This window comes from Crocodylus porosus, unplaced genomic scaffold, assembly GCF_001723895.1.
Source record: "Crocodylus porosus isolate Cpor-Errol unplaced genomic scaffold, CroPor_comp1, whole genome shotgun sequence".
Taxonomy (NCBI): Eukaryota; Metazoa; Chordata; order Crocodylia; family Crocodylidae; genus Crocodylus; species Crocodylus porosus.
In genome coordinates, this window is record NW_017728907.1 from 61,697,800 (window position 1) to 61,721,618 (window position 23,819).

At 38.9% G+C, this 23,819-nt stretch overlaps 1 protein-coding gene across 4 annotated transcripts in view; it reads left to right on the plus strand.

Moving 5' to 3' along the window:
• Nucleotides 1-22,853, plus strand: part of PDE4B (phosphodiesterase 4B) — a 287,515-nt gene extending 264,662 nt beyond the window's left edge. For 3 of the 4 annotated variants that reach the window (XM_019531586.1, XM_019531588.1, XM_019531587.1), the window contains 9 exons: nucleotides 8,814-8,907; nucleotides 13,040-13,218; nucleotides 14,053-14,151; nucleotides 14,263-14,427; nucleotides 15,425-15,524; nucleotides 16,293-16,447; nucleotides 16,565-16,687; nucleotides 17,834-18,016; nucleotides 20,793-22,853. In XM_019531586.1, coding sequence (XP_019387131.1) covers nucleotides 8,814-8,907; nucleotides 13,040-13,218; nucleotides 14,053-14,151; nucleotides 14,263-14,427; nucleotides 15,425-15,524; nucleotides 16,293-16,447; nucleotides 16,565-16,687; nucleotides 17,834-18,016; nucleotides 20,793-21,158 — 1,464 coding nt within the window. In that variant the 3' untranslated portion in view covers nucleotides 21,159-22,853. Of the gene's footprint in view, nucleotides 1-7,537; nucleotides 8,075-8,813; nucleotides 8,908-13,039; nucleotides 13,219-14,052; nucleotides 14,152-14,262; nucleotides 14,428-15,424; nucleotides 15,525-16,292; nucleotides 16,448-16,564; nucleotides 16,688-17,833; nucleotides 18,017-20,792 lie in introns of those variants that run through there. The other variant, XM_019531589.1, reaches the window with a different exon arrangement.
• The last annotated feature ends 966 nt before the right edge of the window (nucleotides 22,854-23,819 follow it).

A 23,819-nucleotide genomic window follows, 5' to 3' on the forward strand; every position in this document is an offset into this window, starting at 1 on the left:
TTACTGGTTCACACACACACACAGAAGCTCTCACTTCATACCTAGCCCCCAGAGCAGGTTCAGATATTTTTCAAAGAACATAATGAATTTTAAAATGTCAAAATATCGTTATTAGTATATCTACCTCAGATTTGTGTAATTGCTTTAAAAAAAGAGGCTCTTAGATGATTGAGGGCAACTTTTTATATTTGGGAAATTATGCTTTGAGCTTATTCTGGATTTTTAAATAATAAAATAAAATTACATAAATGAATCTGCCATGATGTTTTTCCTATAAGGTGCTCTCCTGGACACATACATTATAAACTATTTTTCTCTTGGTATAAAATGAAAATATCATGACTCAGTGTTTACCTTTTGGTTAAAGAGCAAACCAAAGAGAAAAAAGCAGAAGTTTTGTGTCTAGTTTAGAGTAGCTTCTATAAAACAGAAACAAAATATTCTAGAGAAAATCAAAGTAGTTGCAAATAAGCTAAAATGTAAAAAGCCTGATAGCTGAGTATAGGCACTGAAATTACTGCTATCATCTCTCAAAAAGTCTCTTCTAAAGAAAGAGTTTTAAAATTTAATCCGAAAAAAATGTACTCTTAAAATTTAATTTTAATGGATTTTCCATCCTCCGTTTGTGAGAGTGCTTAAGAAGAAATAATCGAAATTGTAAAGGGAAAGCACAGTTACAAACTTTAGTCATCCAATTAAATCCACCATGTAATTGATGACATTTCTACAAAATTAAAAACAAATGGAAGTGTTGTTATTCGGAAAGAAGACTACCTTCTTAAAAGCACTGTTCATTTGGAAAACTCGAAAGATTCCAAAATGAAGAGAGGTCTTCAGAATTTGTAGAGGTCTTGGGGAACCAGATTAATAAGAGCTGACTTTTTATTCAAGAACTTAGGAAAAAAAATAAAGATCCTCTCGTGCAAGAAAGTTTTACCTCATTTATCAGCTGACTGTAAACCCCCCCCCACAAAAAACAAACAACAAAACCAAACAAGCAACCCCTAAACCATTTGTGGTCTTGTCTTCTGCTTTTAGGAGCTTTAATGTCAGATTACACAGCTGTGCCCATGTTCTGAAACTCTCAGGCCCAAAACTGCCTACGGCTTTTTTAAGGATTTAAAAAAGGTCTTTGTGTAATATGACAAGAATATAGCTTAGCCTGGAGGAGGAGACCAAATATTCCTCAATATCCGTTCTGATTTCCAATATTGAAAATTGATCTACGTATTGCATGGGGATTTTTTTTTTCTAAATATATAGTGACAGATTCTTTCTTGGTCAAACTCTAGTAAATGAATGGCATTACACCAGAAATTAATTGTGCCTCCAGGCCCAAAGTAGTTTACAAGAGTGATTAAACTAAGCAGGATTTAACCCTGTTATACTTGTCCAGAAAGCATGCAAACAAGAGCTATCCTTGTATAAAAGAATCCTTCGCTATCTTTTGTTCTGGGAAATTCTAAAAACAGTCTCCGAGTGAAGAATGTAATGCTGCATTTGCGTCAGAAAGGTGGATCAGTGGGGAATGCAATTCATAAACCTTTTTACACGTAGCAGACTTGAAACTATTAAAAAGCCCTTTCAGCATTGGTTTTCCAAGGAAAATCACTGAGGTAGCTTAACAGTGCTTTTCTTCTGTAAGTATTTTGCACTCATGTTTAATCTTAGAATCCAGCTTCTTGGACCAGAAAACAAAGGGAAATTTATACCAGCTGTGCAGATTCACACTAGTGGAGGACCCGGCCCTGTGTCTTTATTCTCCTTGCAGAGCATTCTGCCCAGCTGTGATGCCGTCACCTAAATTACCTTCAGAGTAAGAACTGGATTGCAAAACCAAACTCGTGTTTGCATCTGAGTAGCTCCCCCCTAAACCTTCTCAGGGAAGAAGTTTTCTTCTTTCACAGAAAGCCAAAGCATTAGGATATATTCTACTGATACAGATCTTTGGGCGGTGATCTGCACAACTTTTCTCTATGCCTGCGTGGAACCTCGGAGCGTGGCCACTACTCCAGTCTGGGAGCTGGTCACCTTCCTAGGTGCTGCTTGGGGAGTGTATTTCTTCCCCTAAATCTTGCACGTTGTCTCACAGGCAGGGTCAGATTCCCTTCCTTTTCCCAAATCTAAACAAGCTTGGCCTGTAGGTGCTATGGAAGAGGGGCACATATCCTTGGCTCAAAGCCATCACTTGCTCCAGGCCCATTCACACGTGATGCCAAGTCAGGGGTAGGCAACCCTGACACGTGTGCCATAGCATGGCACAAAGACATTTTGCTTGGCACATGTGCCTCAGGGAAGGACCTGGGGCTGTGCTGCCACAAAAAAGACCGGGCCCTTCATGGCTCCCCCACGATCTGCCCCTGGCACGCCAGTCGAAGTTGCGGGTGTTTTTGGCACTGTGCCCCAAATCATTGCTGACCCCCGTTTTAAGATCTTTTGGCTACATCCCTTCCCTTCACCATTTAACTGCACGTTATCCTTCTATACTTATACGGAAAGAGGCATGCTGATGAGCCTCTCTTTGGTTGACTCTCATGGTGTTTCCAGTCTTTTGAATGCTCATGTAAAGACTTCCACCAGGGCAGTTTCTGACTTGTCTTTTCAGTCAGAGGAACAGATCTGCATGCTGTTCATCACATGCCAGTAACAGAATTGAAGAAGTCAGAATGAAGCAGAAATTTGCACTTTAAACTTACTGAACTACATAGAATTGCAGGTGCATTTGTAAAAATCAGTGTACAATAGAAATTCTCCCCCCCCCCCCAAAATAAAACCAAAACAAAAAGACTCTGAAAGGAAATTGGGTCCTACTGTCTCTGCATATATTTGAAAAGTTGTTACTGCTATCAGCCTAGGAATGATTCAGTGTTTCAGCAAGGTTAATTTGGTTCAAATGACTTTTACAGGCATTTCAAAACTTGCAAAACAGGAAAGGTCCATACAACCTGATGGCTTTTTTTCACAGCTGCCTAAATGTTTTTGAGACTGCTGTTATGTGATTAGAAAATCAGGCATTCTTTATGTTTGTTTGGTAGCTGTAAGCTTTTCATTACGACTTTATTTGTATTAAAAATATTTCTATTCTTTTTATAAACTTGAGGTCTGAATGTCACAGTCCACTGAGCAGAGGGCGGGAGAGGGAGGAAGGAGATCTGAGTTCTGCTTCTGGCTCTGTCGCTCATTCCCTGTGTGATCTTAGGCAAATCGCTTCCTCTCCATGCCTCAGTACCCAGTAACATTTACTCCCCTTTGTCAAATGTGGTGAGAGGATCAGATGAAAGGCACTCTCTAAGTGCAAGGTGCTATTGTTATTTATAATAATCATTACGAAGGCACAAATACGATTCCAAAGTATACAGTGCTTCTATTTGCTCCATTGCAAAGCAGTTGGTGTTGCCTCATGGCTTGTGTACAATCTGTTTGTTTTACCCTTTGCTGTCAGATTGATTTAGCTAAGGCATCATTACAGAGGTTTGCACATAACATCATTCATTGATCTGTGCAGAGAGAGCAACATGCAGACTCCCTGCAGGCACTGCAGACAAATGGCAGAACAGTTTAAGAGAAAAGAAACAGCATCTCTCTGGAGCATCTGACATCAAGGAAAGCTCACGAAACCCCCCAAATCCCATAAAAAATGGTTTCTATGTCTAATAAAGGCTTCTAAATGCCGCCATAGTGCCTAACTGTCTACTATACCGCAGTTTTTTTTAACTGTCTCAAACTGAAGAAATTTTCTGAATGAATTGATGTTTCAGCGCTATTCTGATGTCGCACTGCAATGGCAGCATAGACAGCAGACATGTAATCTGTGCAGGTAACTACTACAATAGCTGTCTTGGGGGCATTTGCACCTGATAGTGTTTCTAGCAGTGCTGAAGTACTGAGTCTCCAGGCAGAAAAAGTTGCTGATTAAAACGCAAAGAGGGAAGTGGGAAGGGAGGATTTTTACATTTAAAGATTATAAACAGAGGAAAATGAGGGCTTGTTACTGAAGAACAGAGAGGAATCAAAGACTTGGTACCTGTCCTCATCTTTTACAGATTTTCGTGATTTAGGGCAAGTGACTGAATTGCGTGCTTCAGTGTCCTTTAAAAAGGGGGTTAATGATACCTAGTACTTGTCTAAATTATGGTAGTGGGGTTTAAAATGTTTTTCTAGTGTTTTAAGTCACCACTGAAAGGCATGATACTAGACAAGGCTTTTGTGAAATCCACTCAGCGCCACTTGGTTTGAAATTCATTTTTATAGTCATCTGATTACAGTTGTTGCCTTCTGGAAGGAAAGGCTTCAAGCCAGGTAAACACTTTTGTTACACATGCTTAACTTTAAGCTTGACATCGATGGGACTGCTCACATGCTTAAATTTAAGCATATAGTTTCATAGTTAGTAGGGTCGGAAAGGACCTGAGCAGATCATCAAGTCCGACCCCTGCCATGGCAGGAAAGAGTACTGGGGTCAAATGACCCCGGCAAGATGATATGCTGAAATACTCTGCTGATTTGTGACCCACGTCCATATGCTGTTTTCAGGATTGGTGTAGTCCTACATAACTTGCCTTCTTATTTACAAGAAGCTTTGCTTTCATGTGTGCAATAACTCCAGACTTTGTATAATCACTCAAAACCAAGTTTTGGCCAGGGAGTTCCTTGGTTTTAGGTCAGAGGCGTTCCCCCTTTCGGTTGACATGAATCATCAAGAAGACTTCGTAAGTGAAAGTCATTCCCCAGTGAGCCCACAGCCCTGGGATTCCTGACCTTCACAGCAAGCACCATTTGCACCACCCCCTTGTTCATATCTTGTGACATATTCCTTAGTGAGCTGATTGTGTGCCAAGAGAACAGTGGCACTGACGCATCAGGAAAAGTTGCCTAAGGCCATGCGACTGGATCCATGCTTCCAGGCACTTCTCGAGTGAAAAAATGCACGTTTCTTGCTACCAGGCATTTTCAGGCATCGGGCTCAACATGTGCAGATCTGTTTCTCTCCAGAAGCTGGCTGTGGGTGGCAGCCAGCTAGCTAAACTATCTTCAGTGCTTTTACCTTCACTTCTAGCCCACACAATTGTTGGTGATTCTTGTTTGACTGTGGCTGGGTTTGTTCCTTCCTGCTCTCAATTTGCCATGGGGAATTAAAGGAATAGGAGGATTTGGAAATTTGCAGGAAAGCTGTCATTTGCAGATGGTTGCCTCTCTCAATTAATTATATAAAACACGCATGACCTTCAATAGTTAAGCTGGTGGAATAACTCACAACCTAACCCATTACTGTCTGAAGAACACATTGGGATGGGAGGCAGACTGTTGAGAGAAAAAGCGCCAACAGATGGCAATGGCAAGGAGTCCAAGCAAATTATGTCTAAACTTCTGTCCATGTTGGTGTTCCACATTGATGTTTACATGGTAAAAGGGAGATGGCATCTGCTACCCAGCCCCAGGCTGAAGTAACCTAAAAATATTTTAAAGAGATTTCACACTTTCATTTGCTTATCTTATAATCATAAAAAACGAAGGCTACTGGTACAGGATGGATGGAGAGAAGCTTTGGTATTAGGTGCAGAGGCCTAACGACAGAAGAGTCCAAGTTTCAGTCTGCAGTCTTTTCATGTGCACATGCGAGGAATAAAAAAAAAAAGTGGGAACTTTAGATGTAGATTTCTTACATAAAAAGAGAAAGGGAAAACCTGGAATGTATGGAAGGTAGAGCTGTAATAAAAATGGAAAGTTCCTGATTCCACAATTACCTGCACAGATCATTGCCACTGCGCAGAGCTACTTGTATCTTTTTCTTTTTGGCCATGGAGTATCAAAGTGAATATGTTGTTTCATACCATCCAAGTCTGGATGAGGCTCCCATTGACCAAAGGCCCTATCTTGGTGTCAGTTTGGCTGCGTTGCATGGACTGCCACGCTTATAGTTGAATCTTTTCTTTGCAGACTTTCCATAACAGACCTTTCCATGACCAATCAAAAATATTTCTTCATGGAAGCAATGTCACTAGACTAAGTCAGCAGGGCACCTAAACCTATTACATGGCCTTCCCAAAATGCCAATAACAGTATAGATTTATATCTATGTAGAGATATATCTAGAGAGATATAGATCTCTCTCTCCATATATGTGTGTGTGTGTGTGTGTAATATTCATAATATTGACCTACTTTTCAAACTGCTGTACAGCATATCTGTCAAGTGCCAATAACATTATATATACGTTGATAACAAATGCCAGTAATATATGACACTTAAATTAAAGTGTGTGTGTGGTGGGGGGAGTAATGTTATTGGCACTTGATAGTTCTCCGGTACAGCGGTTTGAAAAGTAGATCGGTATTATAAAATAATTCCATGTAGTTATTTCTGTGGTGCATGACAAATACATTTCATGTCCTTAAATCCACCTGGATGGCAGTCTTAAGCAATATGAATTTGTATTTAGTATACTAATCAACAAAACATAGTTTTAATATGTGTGACGTGAGGATTTGAAAACAGCTACCTGGAATATCAGGTATTGTGACTGTTGTGGTTATCAGGCAAAATATGATGTCTTCTGGCTCTCTGTAAAGCTGCTTTTTAAAGACATTTTAGAAAATAGCCTTAGTATGGCTTAAAGGAGCATTCGAATTCTTGCAGGAAGGCTATTATTGATGGTTGATTACGATCTGAAGGGGAAGCCTTACAGTAAAGAAGCAGATCATCATGTGGTGCTGTTGCCATGCTACGATGATATTCTTTTGACTGCCTGTGCTTGAACTCTTGTAGATTGGTGGGGGTTTACGTTACAGCAGCAGTCTTTCCCGTCCATACATGTCCTCTAATGCATGCAGAGAAAACCACATTACGTCATCCCAGGCAACAGTGATAAACTTACTCAAAGCAGTCAGAGGATAGAAATACTTTTAAATATAAGATTTCACTTTTATTTTTGGCATCCTGACTGGATGTCTTCTGACAGTACAGATAATAGCAATAAATCCTAAGATAGCATGAATATTTATAATCACCCGTCATTTTCTATAGTGATTACATCTCAGACACAGTCAGCTATGCTTTCCTAATGTTTTCTCATTAACGGGATGGATTAGGTTTGCTTATAAACCAATCACCTTGCAATTTCAAGTGCAAAAGCAAATTCTGCTTAAATGTATAAAATAGCATTGTGGGGACATTATTGCAACCCTGCCCCACCAAATGATTGAAATCTTAAATTGTGATTTATAGACCCATATTGTAAGGTTTAATGTGTTTTCCTTCATAAAATGGTATCATGATTGAACACTGATTATATATCATTTTAAAATATTTCCAATTCTTATTTTGCTTTTCCTCTTTACCTTGTGGGTGATTTTACATGTAAAAAAAAAGCAAAAGCAGGGTCACTGCAAAAGAAGTTAGAAATCATCTTTTTTAAAAACCTGTATGTAAATGGTTGCCCTGCTCCCTCTGTCTCTATAATGATGAGGCTTTTTGGAAAAAAAAAAAATCCCACAAATTGAGATGAGGTGCCTGCTGCCTGCTTTTCACTTATTTAAATATGCATAGGGTTTTCCTCCATTTTAATCTTTCTTTTCAAAAAGATGGCTGTATTACTAATGCTGGCAACCCCCTCAAAAAAAAATCATCATTTCTTCCTTTCATAGTTCAACTGAGCGAGACAAATTTGAAGTGGGGACCCCCTTCAGCTAGCTAAGCAACCAGCACTATTCATAATTCATAAGTGCTTCGAGCCATCTAGCTGAATGCAGTTGGATTAGTTCTTGCTTCTTCGTGCAAGCCCTGATTTCATTATTCCGTTCTGCTAGCAAATAAGCCTACATACAGCCCTTCTGCAAGGATGAAATGCCAAGCTTGGCTTTGTCTTGGATTAGCAGATACCATGATCGTGCGAATCTCTGGGTTTTATGAATATTAATTTTTTTTATTGACTGGAAAACTGGGACGTCCTTGTTCTTGTGGAATTCCTCTATCTGACCTGTGAATTCTTCATAAGGGATTTGTGGACTGTGGTGTGGAGTTTTCCAAAATGCCTGAAGCAAACTATTTGTTATCTGTATCTTGGGGTTACATTAAGGTGGGTTAAACTTGTGAAATATGACTGTTATAGATTGTAAATATTGGTTAGTATATGCTATTTAAATCAATATGTATGTGCACTTTATAGCAAAGGTTAACATCCTCATATGTGCAGCAGACATAGGTATAGGTGTTTTTTTCCTTTTGGTAATTCATGTCTCAGGATAGTGCAGTATTGCTGTAAAATAGTTTGAATTGTGAATCAGGAGAATCATTTTATGTATCTTTGGATGAAAGCACAGTTAAATCCTGCATTTTAATCTGCATATATAAACATCTGTTTTCTGTTTTAGAGTCACAGTATCTCTGTCATGCTTTTTGGTTGTATACATTTACCTCTTTTTTTTCCAAGTTCCAAAATTCAGCAAATTTTATATTTTGAAATTTAGGAATAAAAATGGTTTATAGGGAACAGTAATGAAAACCAGTGCAGCTCTTTGATCTTTCAGATGTATTACCTAACACATAATGTTCTCCTGCATTTCATACAGCAAAACCTGAAGTGCACATTCTGTTCTAAATTCATTTTGTGTCAGTTTAATACAATAGCAAGACATTTCCAGTTATGATGGTGCTGAATATTATCTAAATTCAGCCATATGATATTGACTGTGTTCCAAATATCTGCATAGTTTGCCTCTTAACATCGTATTTGTCTAGTTGCATGTAACAATGTTAAAGCCAAATTAATTTTAGAAAGCATTCAGAAAAATGTCAACTTATTTATTTTCCAACAGTTCAAGAGAATGCTGAACCGGGAGCTAACACACCTCTCAGAAATGAGCCGATCTGGGAACCAGGTGTCTGAATATATTTCAAACACGTTTCTAGGTAAGTTATTACATGCCAAGGTTTCATATCCCATTAGAAAAAGAATTCTCTGAGAAACAAATTAGTCACCATCTACTCCTTACAATAGATGCCATTACTCAAATGTTTTCTTTCAAATGGCGTATGGGGGAGAAGAAAAGCGTAATGTTTGGATAAATATTTCCTCAAAATAATCCAAATTCTAAGTACAAAGAGTTGTATGTTTCTATTAAGGTTGCCTTAACCAACTGTTAGCTACATGATAAAATCTATGATTTTCTTTTGACCTTATGTAAAGCACAAAGTCACATACCTTCAGCTTATACTCCTATCTTAACTCATAAAATTGTATCTCCCTTTTCCCCCAAAAAGTAAGCCTCACTTCAGACATTTTATACACCGTTTTGGATATACTTATTCATTTCTCACAGGTAATTCAAGGGCTCATCTCACAAAGATTTGCATCCAAGAGTAGCTGTTCTGCCATTAGTAGTCTTTTGGAGATCATAGACTAACTGACATGAATCAAGTTAAGTATTTAAGAATTGGGCCTCTTCTGTTTCCAGTGCATTTCTCATACAAAATATAATTTGTTGCAAATATTTCACATTTGGTTTTATAATGTGTGAGCATTCTTAAAAAGCAGAAATCTGCACAAGTCCCAGTTTCAGCCTTTAACACAGAGCCTAAGTGGTAAATTGGACTTTGGAAGGATCTCTGGGCTGGGATGAATTTTGCCCAGAAGGAATAAATGATCAGACAAACAGAAATACTTCCGGCATTTTATTTTAAATGGTTTCACTAATCAGTTAAGCACCTACACTTGAAACCAGATAACTGCATGTGCTTTTGGACAGAGAATATCCTTAATAACCAATATACATTTATGGAAATTCATTGGCACTGTTTTATCAAGATGCCGTATCAGGGCATCCAGAACATTAATTAATCCCAGGAGTAGCAATCTGAAGATCAACAATCTGCCTCCTCAGTAGAAGAGCGTGCAGCATACTGTATTACACTGAGGCTCACTTCCATGGTGGTAGTTACAGATACTTTTGGATGCTTTGGGAGGGTATGACACTCTCTGGTGGACTATTTGCAAGTGAGATTGACTATTCATCACTGTTTGTTACTGGGAGAGAATCCAGATATTCCCATGGTATGCTGCTCTAGAAGATAATCTTGATTTTGGTCTTGCTGCTTATTATTCTATAATGGTAACATTCATGCCCATAGAGGAAACAACACAAGGGCCTCTAAATCACTTAAAGCCTGAATGAATGGCTTGAGTAGTGATGAGAGGCCTTGTGCAGGCTCTCCACACTAGGGTAAATCATAACCTGATTACTTAGTTCCATTTAAAATAAATTAATAAAGTTTGTTACGCTATATGTTGTACAGTGCATGTAATGCTTTTAAGTCCATCTGTCAGGCACTTGTGCAGTTCACATGGTAACATTTTTAATGAATGGTCTTGCATGGATTTATTTATTAAAACGAATACACAGAGAATAACATGCAGCTACAAGGGAAGGAGGGACGTGTGTTTATTTAGAAGGGTTGTATCATATTAGGGTTTGCTTGTCTGCATCTGCATAAAAAGGGAGCTTACTTCATTTGACTGTCTCCTGGTCATCTAAATGAAACAAGAGAAGGGGTTTATACCATTCAGAGCATGCAGAGAAATAGCTCATAGTGTGAGTGAGGCAAGTGATCGACTGGATAAAATCTTTATTAATTACTGGACCAAAGACCTTGCTGGCTCAAGCAGGCACGCTTTCAGTGTGTCAGTGTACACCAGTGGCAAATTTGGCCCAAAGATCTTGTAGGATCTTTTTATTAAGTGCTAACTCAGTTTGGCACAGGGAAACTGCTTGCTTTATTGTGTGCCTCCAGGCCCAATCCTGATGTCCATGTTTGGTTGATGGGAGTTCTGGCACATTAAAGGCAGCAAGTTTGGGATGTATCAGTGACCAATCTGAAAAACTGGTTTACGGCTCTCTTAGCCTACCTGCATAAACTTAAAAAAAGGAATAGCTTTTTACTATACACTGTCCTCTCTAGTGACGCATCATGTTGCAGCTTCCTTTATTTTCTAACTCATCAGGGAATTATAGCCTCTCAGAACTGCATTGTGTCTTTCTGTGTTGCATCTTGAACTGAAATGCTGAATAGCTGCCCGCAGTGTAAACTGTGAATTTGTTAAATCTGTTTTCAACTTGAGCATGAATTTCAGTTCCAAATGAACATTTTCCTTTTTTGTTGGTGGCAATTACAGGATTAAGGACAATAGCATAACTGACAGACTCATTGAGAAGGTCAACACATAGGATACAAACCTGCAGTATTTACTGATTTAAGTAATCCCTGAGATGTGTGCAGATCCATCTTGAAGCTGATGAGATTTCTTGGATGAGATGGTTGCATGACCAGGCTCTGAATTTGTATTTGTTTTCCTAGAGATGTGTTTCTGATCTCAGATGCTTTGACTTTTATTGCAGCATACCTTGAAGCTCTTCCACATGAATGGCAGCTAATTTTACAAGTAGTATAGACTCATAAATTGAATTTAAGGACAGTAATAGTGGAACAAATTAGATAAACCATTGCTGATGGATCCTAAAGTAATAGTTGAGGGCACTTATTATTTGTTCATGTGACCACAAGCTCTAGATGGTTTAAAAGCAACCACAGCTAGAAACCAGTGGGCATTATATAAATAATTAGATCTTAACCATATGATAAGTAGGTTTTCTGAACCTTTTCTTATATCTTAAAATCAATGAATTTTAAAAAACTCCAACTCCGTTTTTAAGGACAAGTCAGTGTTTTATAAATATTGTTTTGTGCAGATCAGTTGACTACCTATAGTATTTTATGTGTTTATATTGCTAACCTTATACTAAATACAGAGGAGTTTCATCAATCCTTGTTATTAATCTCCATTTCTGAACTACCTGAGTCAGCTCAATGTCAGAAGGATTTTCCTTGAAAGTGTCATAAGTCATGAATGCAGGAATGTATTAAGTCATAAGGATCTGTTTTAGGATCTTCGTTTTGTCCTGCTTCAAAGCTAAACATTGCTAAGGAGACTGTACATAGGAAAGATTTTCTGTTGTTGCAGAGACAACACAAAAGGGAAGCACCTAGTGACATCACATCAGCAGTTACAGATAATGGCGTTCTTCTTAATTGCAGTGTTGCGGGCACAGTGGCAGATTGTTTTGCACAGCTATTTAATTAGTCAAAGGAAAATGCAGTTAACACTTGATCCCTTTAAGGATGACCAGATCTTCAAAAGTGAAGGAGCATAGGCCCATGAACAATGCCCAGTGTGGAAGATTTTATGTTATTTTGTACACTTTTAATGGGTGGATTTATTCTAAAAAAGATTAATGATATTTTATGACACTATTAAGCAATATTGGAGGTAGCAGGTATAAAAGAAAACTGTATGAATCCTCAGAGGGAGGATTCATCCTGGTGGAGGGCAGGCAGAGATTGTATTACTGCTCCTCAGTCGGGTTAGCTCATGAGGGTCCATTCTGAAATTATGCCATGTCTGCATTGGAATACTGCAAGTAGGCATCTGTATGCAGACCCACTGAATCAGCAGGGATTTTTGACTGTGGCTTGACACACCCCTTCTTTGCATTTGCTGACAGCTTGAGCCAGAAGGGGAAATGCAGCTGCTTTCTGACAACACACTGCTCATCATATGCATTTCCTGAGCCAAGCTCTCTGCCAGTGCAATGATACTGATCTTGATATAGATATGCCAACAGAGAATTTGATCCCCCTTTTCCTATGGACCTCTATCATCCTTCTCAGCATCATAAGGCCTGCCCCCCACGTTGAAGCTATTAGCACATAGCAGCTTTACATTATTAATTATCACTATTTAAAGACAACGGCAGTGATTAATGATATCATGCTTGCTGCAGTCTAGTTCTTCAAATTCCATGGAATTTCTGGGAATATTAAAAGACCCTTTTTAAACAATCAGCCCTGTGAAGGAGGGTACCAGGCTCTAAAATGATCCTTTTTATATAACACTGAATGAAGTTCATGAAAATGGTTTGTTTTAAAGGGGGGCATTGCTATATGCTTTAGAAATGTAACCCGTTCGTTTTGCCTTTATCTTTCCCAGACAAGCAGAATGATGTAGAGATTCCCTCTCCCACACAGAAGGACAGAGAAAAGAAGAAAAAACAGCAGCTCATGACACAGATCAGTGGAGTGAAAAAATTAATGCATAGTTCAAGCTTAAATAACACCAGCATTTCTCGATTTGGTGTTAAAACGGAAAAGGAAGACCATCTGGCCAAGGTGTGCCTGATTCTTGAACATAAGCTAGAAATAAAAAAGACAGTGTGTTGTCTAATAGCTTCAGTGTGATAATAGGAGTCAGTACTTTCTGGGCTCTTGTATCCTCTGATTGACCTTGATGAAGCCAGCTACTGTAGATTCATTGATCTTTTTATAAAATATTAAAAGAATATTATAAAATATTAAAAGGGAATCAATATTAGTGTTTGACAATGTGTATTTTAATCTTACAGGGGAGTTAGGTCAGGCCCCTGCTGTGTATATTTTGGAATGTACATTCCTTTGATATTTAAATAGTTCTGACCTGTACACTCCTGAGCTATGTTGAACCATTGGCCACGTCCAAGAACCGGCCACTTGGCTTTTGCCTTTTACTGGGCTTTCCTTCCACTAAACAAGGAGACACAAAGTTCTGTAAATATATCTTTTTCATAGTGAAATGTTTTCTTCTCTTAGCACGGTGTTTCCCAACCTTTTTTTTCTGTGCCCTGCTGCTGGTAGTGGAGTGCGGCTGCAGCAGTGGCAGCCGGGGGGCAGGGCAGCTCCCAGCACATGGCACGGCTCTCCTTTTCTGTGCAGTGCCACCAGCATTGCCCCCGTGACTCTCATCTCGGTTGCAACCCAGAGCTAGGAACTGCTGCTTTAGCATGAATCTAGTACAGACTCTTCATTGTTACTTTTCATTTCATGTGCTTCGATTACTAGGCCCTTTTAAATTAATTTTCACCGTAATGCATTTTCATAAATTGCATGATGAATACAATAATATGTTCCCACACACAGTGTTAAAGTAGTGTAACCGTTCTCTTTTATTGTTCTTGTTTTTTTCTGTAGGAATTAGAAGACCTGAATAAATGGGGTCTTAATATTTTTAATGTTGCAAGATATTCGCACAGCAGGCCTCTCACCTGTATCATGTACGCCATATTTCAGGTTAGAGATTCCCCATAAACTTGCTGGGTTTTTTACTATATTTGTGTGGTTTCTGATTTTCCTACATACTTATGTGATTTCAGTATATATTTTGTAACATTTCACATGCAGGAAAGAGATCTCCTGAAAACATTCAAAATCTCATCTGACACTTTTGTAACTTACATGATGACTTTAGAAGACCACTACCATTCGGACGTAGCCTACCATAACAGCCTACATGCTGCTGATGTTGCCCAATCAACACACGTTCTTCTTTCTACCCCTGCATTGGATGTGAGTTGTTCTGGTGTTGGGATGTTGGGTTCTGATTGGGATGCTGAATTTAACTGAAACACTTTTTAATGTCTGCAGTATCTTCAGTGGATTTTTTGAATGGCTGTTTCAACATACGCATTCCCTGTATGAACGAACTTAAATCATATGCAGGACTTAGGGGCATGGTGGCAGAGTGGATAAGGCACCTCGCTACAGATCCAGGAGGGTGAATGCACACAATGATCTGGTGTTGTGCCAGTGGCTTTCCCCAGATATATATTGGACCTGATCAACTTGGGTGGGAGAATCAAAGGCTAATGGCTGTGATGCTAGCCATAAGACTCCTTCGTGTGGTGTTTGCTACAGAAACTGGTGTGCCTTAACTACACTAGCCCATTGGGTTGTTAGGCTTAGGTGGACCTTAGCATGCAGTATTTGGCAGATCTGACATCTAATTGCTGGGGAGCAACAAAGGATGTGAATGACTAAAGCCTTTAATATTGATCCAGCCAGCAGGATGGTGGTGGTGCATCCTCATGCCATGCAGGGTCATACGCTTTAATTCCATGCCTTATTATTTTGTGTTTGGCTTGGGGGTGAGATTTGTTTCCTCTCAATTCCTTACCAACCAGAGCCTATGGCTTTTCTTACAAACTTAGGATTTCACTTCAATATTGGTGAAAAACGTGGAAGAACCCTTCATCTGTTGCCGTTAGCTTCAGCACCTACATGTATTGCCAAGGGGCTGTGCTGTACTGCTTTTCCAAGGGTTCATTTTATTCTAAGACAAAGCTGTATTAAGAAATTTCGAATGATAATGGCAAGTTATATCTGTTCTATGTCAATGGGTACATCCAATTTGAAGCACGTTCTCCAAACTAAACTTTATTGTCCATGGAAACATACATATAATATGTTGACAATTTTCTTTTCACGCTTTTCTTTGCAAATTGTTGAAAGTTCATAATTTCATGACAATGATCACATGTGCTCATTCTGGTCACTTTTGCCCTAGGCCGTTTTCACAGATTTGGAAATCCTAGCAGCAATTTTTGCCGCTGCAATTCATGATGTGGATCATCCTGGTGTCTCCAATCAATTTCTTATTAATACAAGTGAGTCTTGTTTCAGATACAATAGTACCCTAATAATCTGCAAATCTGCTGCATCTTTTTCCTTGCTCAATGAAGACTGTTACCCAAATCTTAAATTACTATTTTAAGACTGTATTGCTTTCACAAAATATTGCACAGCATACTGTGAAGCAGAACAATAATTAAAATTAAATTACTATTGTCAAAGCAAAGGAAGATAATTCATTTTGTGATATCATCTCCTTGATATATAAATCCTGTTTATTTTCTTACTCACTAATTCACACTGAGTCTTTCAGTCATTACTGTGAATTTGCGCAGTTCCTTGTAATTAATGAGACAACTAAATAATCCATAATTTGTTTTCTATTTTTATTCTCATTTCTAATGACACCAAAGCTATAATCAGTTGTTATGGTTCATGTTCTAATTTCAGCATGCAAAATGTGTACCGATTCCAATATACATTGTCCTACTCTGAAAAACTGACTTTTCTTACATCATGATTTCTATTATTAGTGATGAAGAAAATCTATTTTTCTCTCATTTAAGCTTGTGATTCACTAAACTGAATAATAATCAATAAGTTAGTGTTGAGCAAAGTGAGGCTTTTACTTGTCTGTTAGTTTTAAAAACCCATAACAAACAAAAGAAAGCCAGTAGAGCACAACTTGCCTAATTTTTCATAATTCATTTACATAACTATATAATTGCTAATTCACAAGAGAAATATTTCCTGTTTGCAATTCTGCGTTACACTTCCTCATCGCTTTTACACTTCTTGGCCAGATTCTGAACTGGCTCTGATGTACAATGATGAATCTGTCCTGGAGAACCACCATCTTGCTGTGGGTTTCAAATTGCTGCAAGAAGAGCACTGTGATATCTTCCAGAACCTTACTAAGAAACAGCGTCAGACTCTCAGGAAAATGGTGATTGACATGGTAAGAATAACACCCTTATGCAGCACCTGAGTTATACAGACAGCAGGTGCTCCTAAAGAAATCGCTGGAGTATTTGTGTAACTTTCTTTACTTAAGAAATGATTTATTTTTATAAAGGTGTTGGCAACAGACATGTCCAAACATATGAGCCTCCTGGCAGATCTCAAGACCATGGTAGAAACTAAGAAAGTGACAAGTTCAGGGGTTCTCCTTTTGGATAACTACACAGACCGAATACAGGTATGTGAGTGCATTTTCCGTTATATCAGAGCCATTTTGCACGGTTTTTTCTTTTTTAGGAGGAAAACTTGGTTGCATAGCTTCTACACTTAGCAAGTGCTGCAGTGTTGAATGCTAATTCTTTTAGGAACTTTTGAAAACATTTAGGCTTCATATTGTCTTCTGTTCTGGACCATGGAGAATAAAGGAAAGGTTCAGGATGGCCCCTAGATTCTCAGAATGTAACAGAGCTTTGTCTCCACAGCTTGACACTAGAACACATGTGAACACAGCTGAGGTTTTATGGGTTGTAGAATCGTGTTCACACTTACCCCATCATGCTGTTTGCCTCTGGGAGGGCTGCACAGTCACAAGGAATAGGCTAATTTAGTTCATAATTAGCTTTGAACATTTGTTCTCACACTGATTTTAATGCAGCTGTGCATTGCTCCTGTTAGACATAATACACAGGATCCAGAAATAAGGCATATTTACAGGCAGTATCAAGAGAGAGGCAGAGCAAACATCCCAGTCCTTCCTTCACTTTCAAAGCAGAAGTTTAGTGACAGGATTACATGTGTATTTTTTGTAAATGCGATATTCAGAATTTTTTATAAAATATATACCTCTCCTTTGCCCTGTAAATCACTTTGCCCATGGTTAGGCGAGGTTCTTTGGGTAGATGTGATACCCCATCTTTTGCTCACAGTTTTTGTTTTTTGGGTTTTTTGGTGGGGGGGCGGGGGACGGGATAGATGTGATATCTCATTTTTGCCCACAGGTTTTGCCCACAGTTAATGTGTTTGTGTATAAGGGATGTTGTTCATTTACTAAAGTGGGGATATTTGGTATTTAGTCATGAGAGTATGGCTTTATTTCAAAAACAAATTCTGCACCTGCACTCAATAGCACTGCACCAAAGAGTACTGCAAATACACTCTACACATGGATAGAGTTACTTCCACCACAGATCCCAGATCCCAACAGCTAACCTCTTGTGTGACTTGAAAAGAGGATGTTTTTGTGAAGTTACTGGTTTGCAATAGGAAGTTGCATAATGAATGGCTTTTGTGGTTAAAACGTTCTGAATTAAGCATGCACGTGCAGTACAGAATCCTTGTCTTTTTCCAACTGATTTTATGAGATTTCTGTTTAATGCGATTACAGGTCCTCCGAAATATGGTTCATTGTGCAGACTTGAGCAATCCCACAAAATCCCTGGAATTGTACCGGCAATGGACAGACAGAATCATGGAGGAGTTTTTCCAACAGGGAGACAAAGAACGAGAGAGAGGAATGGAAATTAGCCCAATGTGTGACAAGCACACTGCGTCAGTGGAAAAATCACAGGTAATTGCCATTTGGGTACATTTTCTTTTTCATTGTTTCCATTTGCACACTGAAAGGTGAATGGGCCAAGCGTATTCCTCATCCCTCTGGCAAAACGCCTGGTACTCTCTACTTGCCCAGATGCCTTTGACACTTAGGGACTTACCTGCTGACTCCTGCTCTTTCATTTTCCTCGTTGCTTCTCAGTTTCAGATGCAGATTTAGCCCTCCACTTTGTCCCTGTTCCCAGAAGCAGTCTCTTTCTGATAACTCTCCCTGCACTGCCCAGAAAAGTGTGAATCAGATTCTCTCACTTACCATGATCCTCCTATCTTTCACAGCTTCTAACCTCCTCCTCTGTGATTTTCAATGGTGTTCTTCTAAATTTGTCATATCCTGGCAACCCACAAAAGTTTTGGCAGTCTGTTTATTAGTCTGTCTCTTTAAACACTTTGGGAAAGGACTAAAGGCAACAGCCAATGTTAATGTAGATTGTCGGACCTGTGGAGACCCGTGATTTTTCAGGATGTAATTAAACGTTAAGGGTCTGTTGGAGGTCATGTGTAAAAGGCTGTTGGAGAAGGAAAGCAGCATTTATCTCGATCAATACAAACCTTGAGAAAGGAGTTTAAGCATTTGAAGGTTCTTAAAATACCAGAAGCAAACTCTAGATTTTGTCTAATCTGTATAGCACGGAGTCACAGAACCCCACCCAATAATTTGTGTTTGACTGAAGCATATTGATTTTTATATAATGGTGTCTCAGTTGAGGGTTTTAAATTGCTTTAACAAGCCTTGTCAAGCCCAAATAAGTAACATTATCAATGATGTCCTTCAGTGCTTTTCTGAGATAAACAAACTACTTCTGAAAGTATTCGTGTGACCACAGAGTGATTTCATTAGAAAAGTATCTGCTTATATGTGAGCCCAACACACAGAAAATCTGTGAGCCCAGTTTGGCGGGGAATGCCCCTGCCAAACTGTGCACATTTTGTTGTACTCCATATTCTCACTTCATGCAGGTTTCAAAACCTCATTTTCAATATGCAGGGAAAACAAATCCAACCCAGTGGCTGCAATGTTGACAGGAATAGCATTGTCCAAATGGGGGAGGCATTCAAGTTTTGAAGTTGAAGGAGTCTGATAGAAAGAACTACACGTAAAGCTTTATACTACACATAGAGGTTTTTAAAAATCTGATTGAATACTAGGTAATTGTCCGTTTAAACAGAGTAAATACTCTTTTTCTTAAAGATCAGAAAATGGTAGTGCCTGGCCATTTTGTTCCTTGTTGCGTGATTTGAGATGCCTGCTTAAGGAACCTACAAACTGTCGGCATTATCTAAACGTTGCAACCTTTCTGACCGTTAGTTCTTTATGAATACTGAATGCTTTTAGAATGCCAGCAAAACCTTGCCATCAGATAACCAGAGAGAGGAGGTTTTCTCATTTTAAAAGTTCCTTATGAACAGATGCTGCAGGAAGTTTTCGTCACCTTTTTGTTTAAGTTGCCTCGGCAGTATATTACAATTGAATTTTAATGGTTCTATTGACATCCTGTTGTGTCTGAAGGAGGCACATGTGATTTCCAAAGCAAACATCCGCATGTTGAGTCTAGCCCCTTTGAGAGCCATTTTCCTGCTGCATAGAAATGTTGTCCAGCGGTGTGCAGAGTGAAATGACACATTCTGCCAAGTCAGAAGAATTTCAATCCTCTTTATGACCATTCGGTTTTCTCCATCCTGTCTGGCCTTTTTTGTCAGACAATTGGATAGTGATCTCGTTTGGAGCCTGCTTACCAATAGTCGGAAGGATTTAGTGACCCAACCTGGAACATCATTCTTTCCACCAGTGAACATGTTATTTCCACCAGAGTCATACATACTAAATTATACCAACACAAGGGACTTGATTTCTTGAGTTGGGTCCTTCATTCGATTTTCTTCACTCTTTACAAAACAGACAGGAATATAACTTGCAAAAAACCTATTTTGCTGCATTTGTAGAGAAACAAGACAACTGTCTTTGCAGCAGAGAAGAGAGACTTCTCACCATTTAACTTTTAAAGATGTAGTACACAAAATGCAATTCGTAACAGATGCCAGCTCCATGAAACAAAAAGATGTCATTAAGGGACAATGTAAGTCCTTAAGAGGAGTGGTATTCAGAGGTAGGCCTGGTGTTCAACCTGAGAGCTGAAATTTTCAATTCTGCAAGTCAATAAAGCGTTCCACTGGAATTGCACGCTGGTTGCCAGGAAAAAAATCTTTGCCCACAGACCCCATACCATCATATCTGACATAGTGTGGATTTTTCCTAGATTGAAAGAGTAGATAGGAGAGCACTAGTGTATGGCATCTGGTGTTAAATGACATTTCAGTAGGGAGTACAATAGAATCTTTTATCTCCAAAATGTTGATTTGAGCGAGTTTTGCACCAGAATGTTTTGATTAGTCAGCCAAAGATAACAAGCCTACTTAGTCATCTGAAAATTATGGGATGATTTTGGCAGTCTTATCAATTCCTATGTAACTGTTCCTTTTTAATTAATACCTCCAGGCTGATACTGCAAAAGGCATCAACCCAAACTCCAGTTTTGTAGGTACAATTTTGCATGGGCAAATAATTGTAGCTGCAATTAATTGTGCGTGCTGTAATACCACACCTGTGCATAGGTATTTATGAGCTCAGTTGGATGCAGTTATTTTCAGGTAAAAATGGTGGCTGCCTTATAGCATCTTAAGCCTTTTGTTTTTTAACATGCATAACCCGTGCATGTAATTTTTCTGTTTTCCAGGTTGGATTCATTGACTACATTGTGCATCCACTTTGGGAGACTTGGGCAGACCTGGTGCAGCCTGATGCACAAGACATTCTGGACACTTTAGAAGACAATAGGAACTGGTACCAGAGCATGATACCCCAGAGCCCCTCCCCTCCTCTTGATGAACGTAACAGGGACTGTCAGAATCTGATGGAGAAGTTCCAGTTTGAACTGACTCTTGAAGAGGAGGATTCAGATGGACCTGAAAAGGAGGGTGATAGTATCAGCTATTTCAGCAATACAAAGACACTCTGTATGACTGACCCAGGTAAAAGGGATTCACAGAGAGAAGCTAATATAGAAATAGTGACAGAAGATACATCGCCTGTTGACACATAATGCACTGTATCTGCGTAGGTGAACTTTAAATACTAAATGAGCATGCAAGCTGTCTTGTAGGACTAGCCTGCGATCTAGGTCTTATGCCTATGTCTAACATTGGCTAAAAGATATCCCAGCTACTTGAGATTGGAGTCAGGGTTAAAGATCGTGTAGTGAATGATTGCTCAGGAAATTAACAGAAGATTTGCATTGTGGTTTAAGCCTTTTCAGCTAAAACATTGTGTAGTTTTGGAACCGATTTGAATTGTTACTGAACAGTGAATGACATACAACTGAGAGGTTTTATACCGTTAGGATTTTGGCATTTATACCAGTTAGACTGATAGAAACTACTGATTAGTAACTCTCCATATAGAACCTGTCCACCTGACCACCTGTCTGCAGACCTGTGTGCCTTTTTTGTAAACACTTACATGTCTTTTCAAGAGCCTACTAAATACACGTTTAATATAAAACACAACACAAAGTATTTCAGAAATTGACGGATACCTTTTTTGATTCTTCCTGTTAAAACAAATAGTCTTCCTTTTTTCATGGGCAATACCTGTCACTTTATTGCAGTTAATCACTTTTACAGGCTAAATAGAAGGGGTTTTGCATAACTGCACCTTTCACAGTCTTCTTAAACCTCCAGATGACCCTTTTAGGGTCATTTCGTGCCATTGTACACCACCTCTGTTTGCTTGCTAGAGACAACAGTATTTTTCCTCAACTAGGTTTAACTTTTGTTGTGCACAGGATAAGGGATAGTTGAGTTTCTATAGCACAATGCAGTACATAAACAATTAAGCATAATAAGGCAGTGTTTGATGTGCTTTCTCCCCTTGGCCGTTCCTTTGCTCAGTGGAAGTTGCACGCCTGGATATTTGTGTTCCTCTCACTTGCAGTTCACGTTTCCTTGAATTAGCTCTACCATCCTTCTCCTGCACTGCCTTGAGCTCTAACGCATCCATTACTGTTTATAACAGTGTATTTATTATGTAATGTATATACTGTACTGTTTTGTAAGTTATTAATTTATATTAATTAACATTACCTTTCAATGGTGGTGTTCATTGTGTAGAAAACTCTGAATAAGAGTTGCCTTTTTTCTTGTAATCTTTTGTATGGCATAAAATAGAAGAACCTGAACATAGCTGAAGAGACATACGGAACCCATAGAGGGCATTCATAGGTGGCATTGGCTTGCAGGGGCTTCGTTTTCATCGTGAGTTGAGAGGCACTGAATCTTAAGATTGGAAGAAAGGGAAGGATAAGGCAGTTAAGCTGCTGAAAGTCTGAAAAAGAAACCCCTGGAACCGTCACCAACTATTAAATGTCATATTCCAATTTATGAACAACCCAATGTGAATTTCTATGACAAAATGTGAACTGATGTAATAATTGTGCTGTGAAGCTTCTTCTGACAAAGCTTGTTAGGCATCATTAATGGTGTCGATCTCAGTTTGTAAAATATGTTTCAAGCTTTTGGTCCAACTTGTGATGGAATATAGTTGATGAAAATAGCACAGTTGTGCATGATCAATGGGTTTGTATGTCTGTTTAACACTGCATTGTTCCAGGTGGTTATTTTATTGTTTTCAAAAGTTTCACACAATGTATGTTATAGTATTATATATTGTGTTCAGATGCATTCTTAAGAGATTTTTATATGAAGTGAATAAATGAAAGCATGACCCAAGCCTGGGGCACTTTGGCTGTTATTAGCAACTTTGTTTGGGGAGTAACTAAGCAGCACCAAAATGCAACTGAGGTTGCTATAGTCTCTGTTGGCTGGCATAGGAACTGGCTGGCATAGGATTGCTGACTGGCTATCGCAGTAAGATTAAAAAAACAGCTCTCCCAGGGACCAAGTCCAACATTAAGATAATAGTTCCCTGCAGTCAGTTTTGTGAATGAAAAAAGAAAGGATTTTGGCAGCCAAAGGGCAAAGTGAGGCTTGCAAAGAGAATATGTATACAGATAGTCCTCTAGCCAGTCTGCTTGTGCTCGCTGCCAAAGATCAGCATTCAGCTCACAGGGGATATAGACTCTTAAATCCTCCCCTTCATCATTGGCCTTCATCTCCATGACTGACCTGTGATCGGACCTTTAACCATTTTCTGCAGCTTGGTTCACCAGTGGTCCCTACTATGCAGTTGAACAAACTTAAAGGATTTGAGCATTTTTTCTTTTAAATGTTGGATAGAGTCACTGCACCCTGCTCGGTAACTCCGACAGGATATCTGCTACACCCTGCCTTTCAACACTGAACCAAAAGCAATTCTGGTCCCACAGCACTATTTGGTTTCCAGATTCTGGGCCTGAGAAGTTCACGATTCCTATAACAATAATATGACCAGCTATCAGCATTCAGAACCACAGGTCGGATGTCCAAAATATCATGAAATTGGCTTGAAGTCATGAGATTTAACAAATAATTATTTTAAGTTTGTTTGATTTTTTTTTCTTGTGGATTTTTTTAAGTCTTTATGGCTTATGCTGGTCACATTCCCAAGCTTTTCTCCACAGTCACAGAGGCAAGAGACTTATTTTTTGTTACTGGAAGCTGAGATTGCCTCAAAACCAATTCATTATGAATACCACCACTATGATAAGATGTGCCATCAGATTTTGGGAGTTGGAAATACTGTAGCAATCAGACAAATTAGACACAGA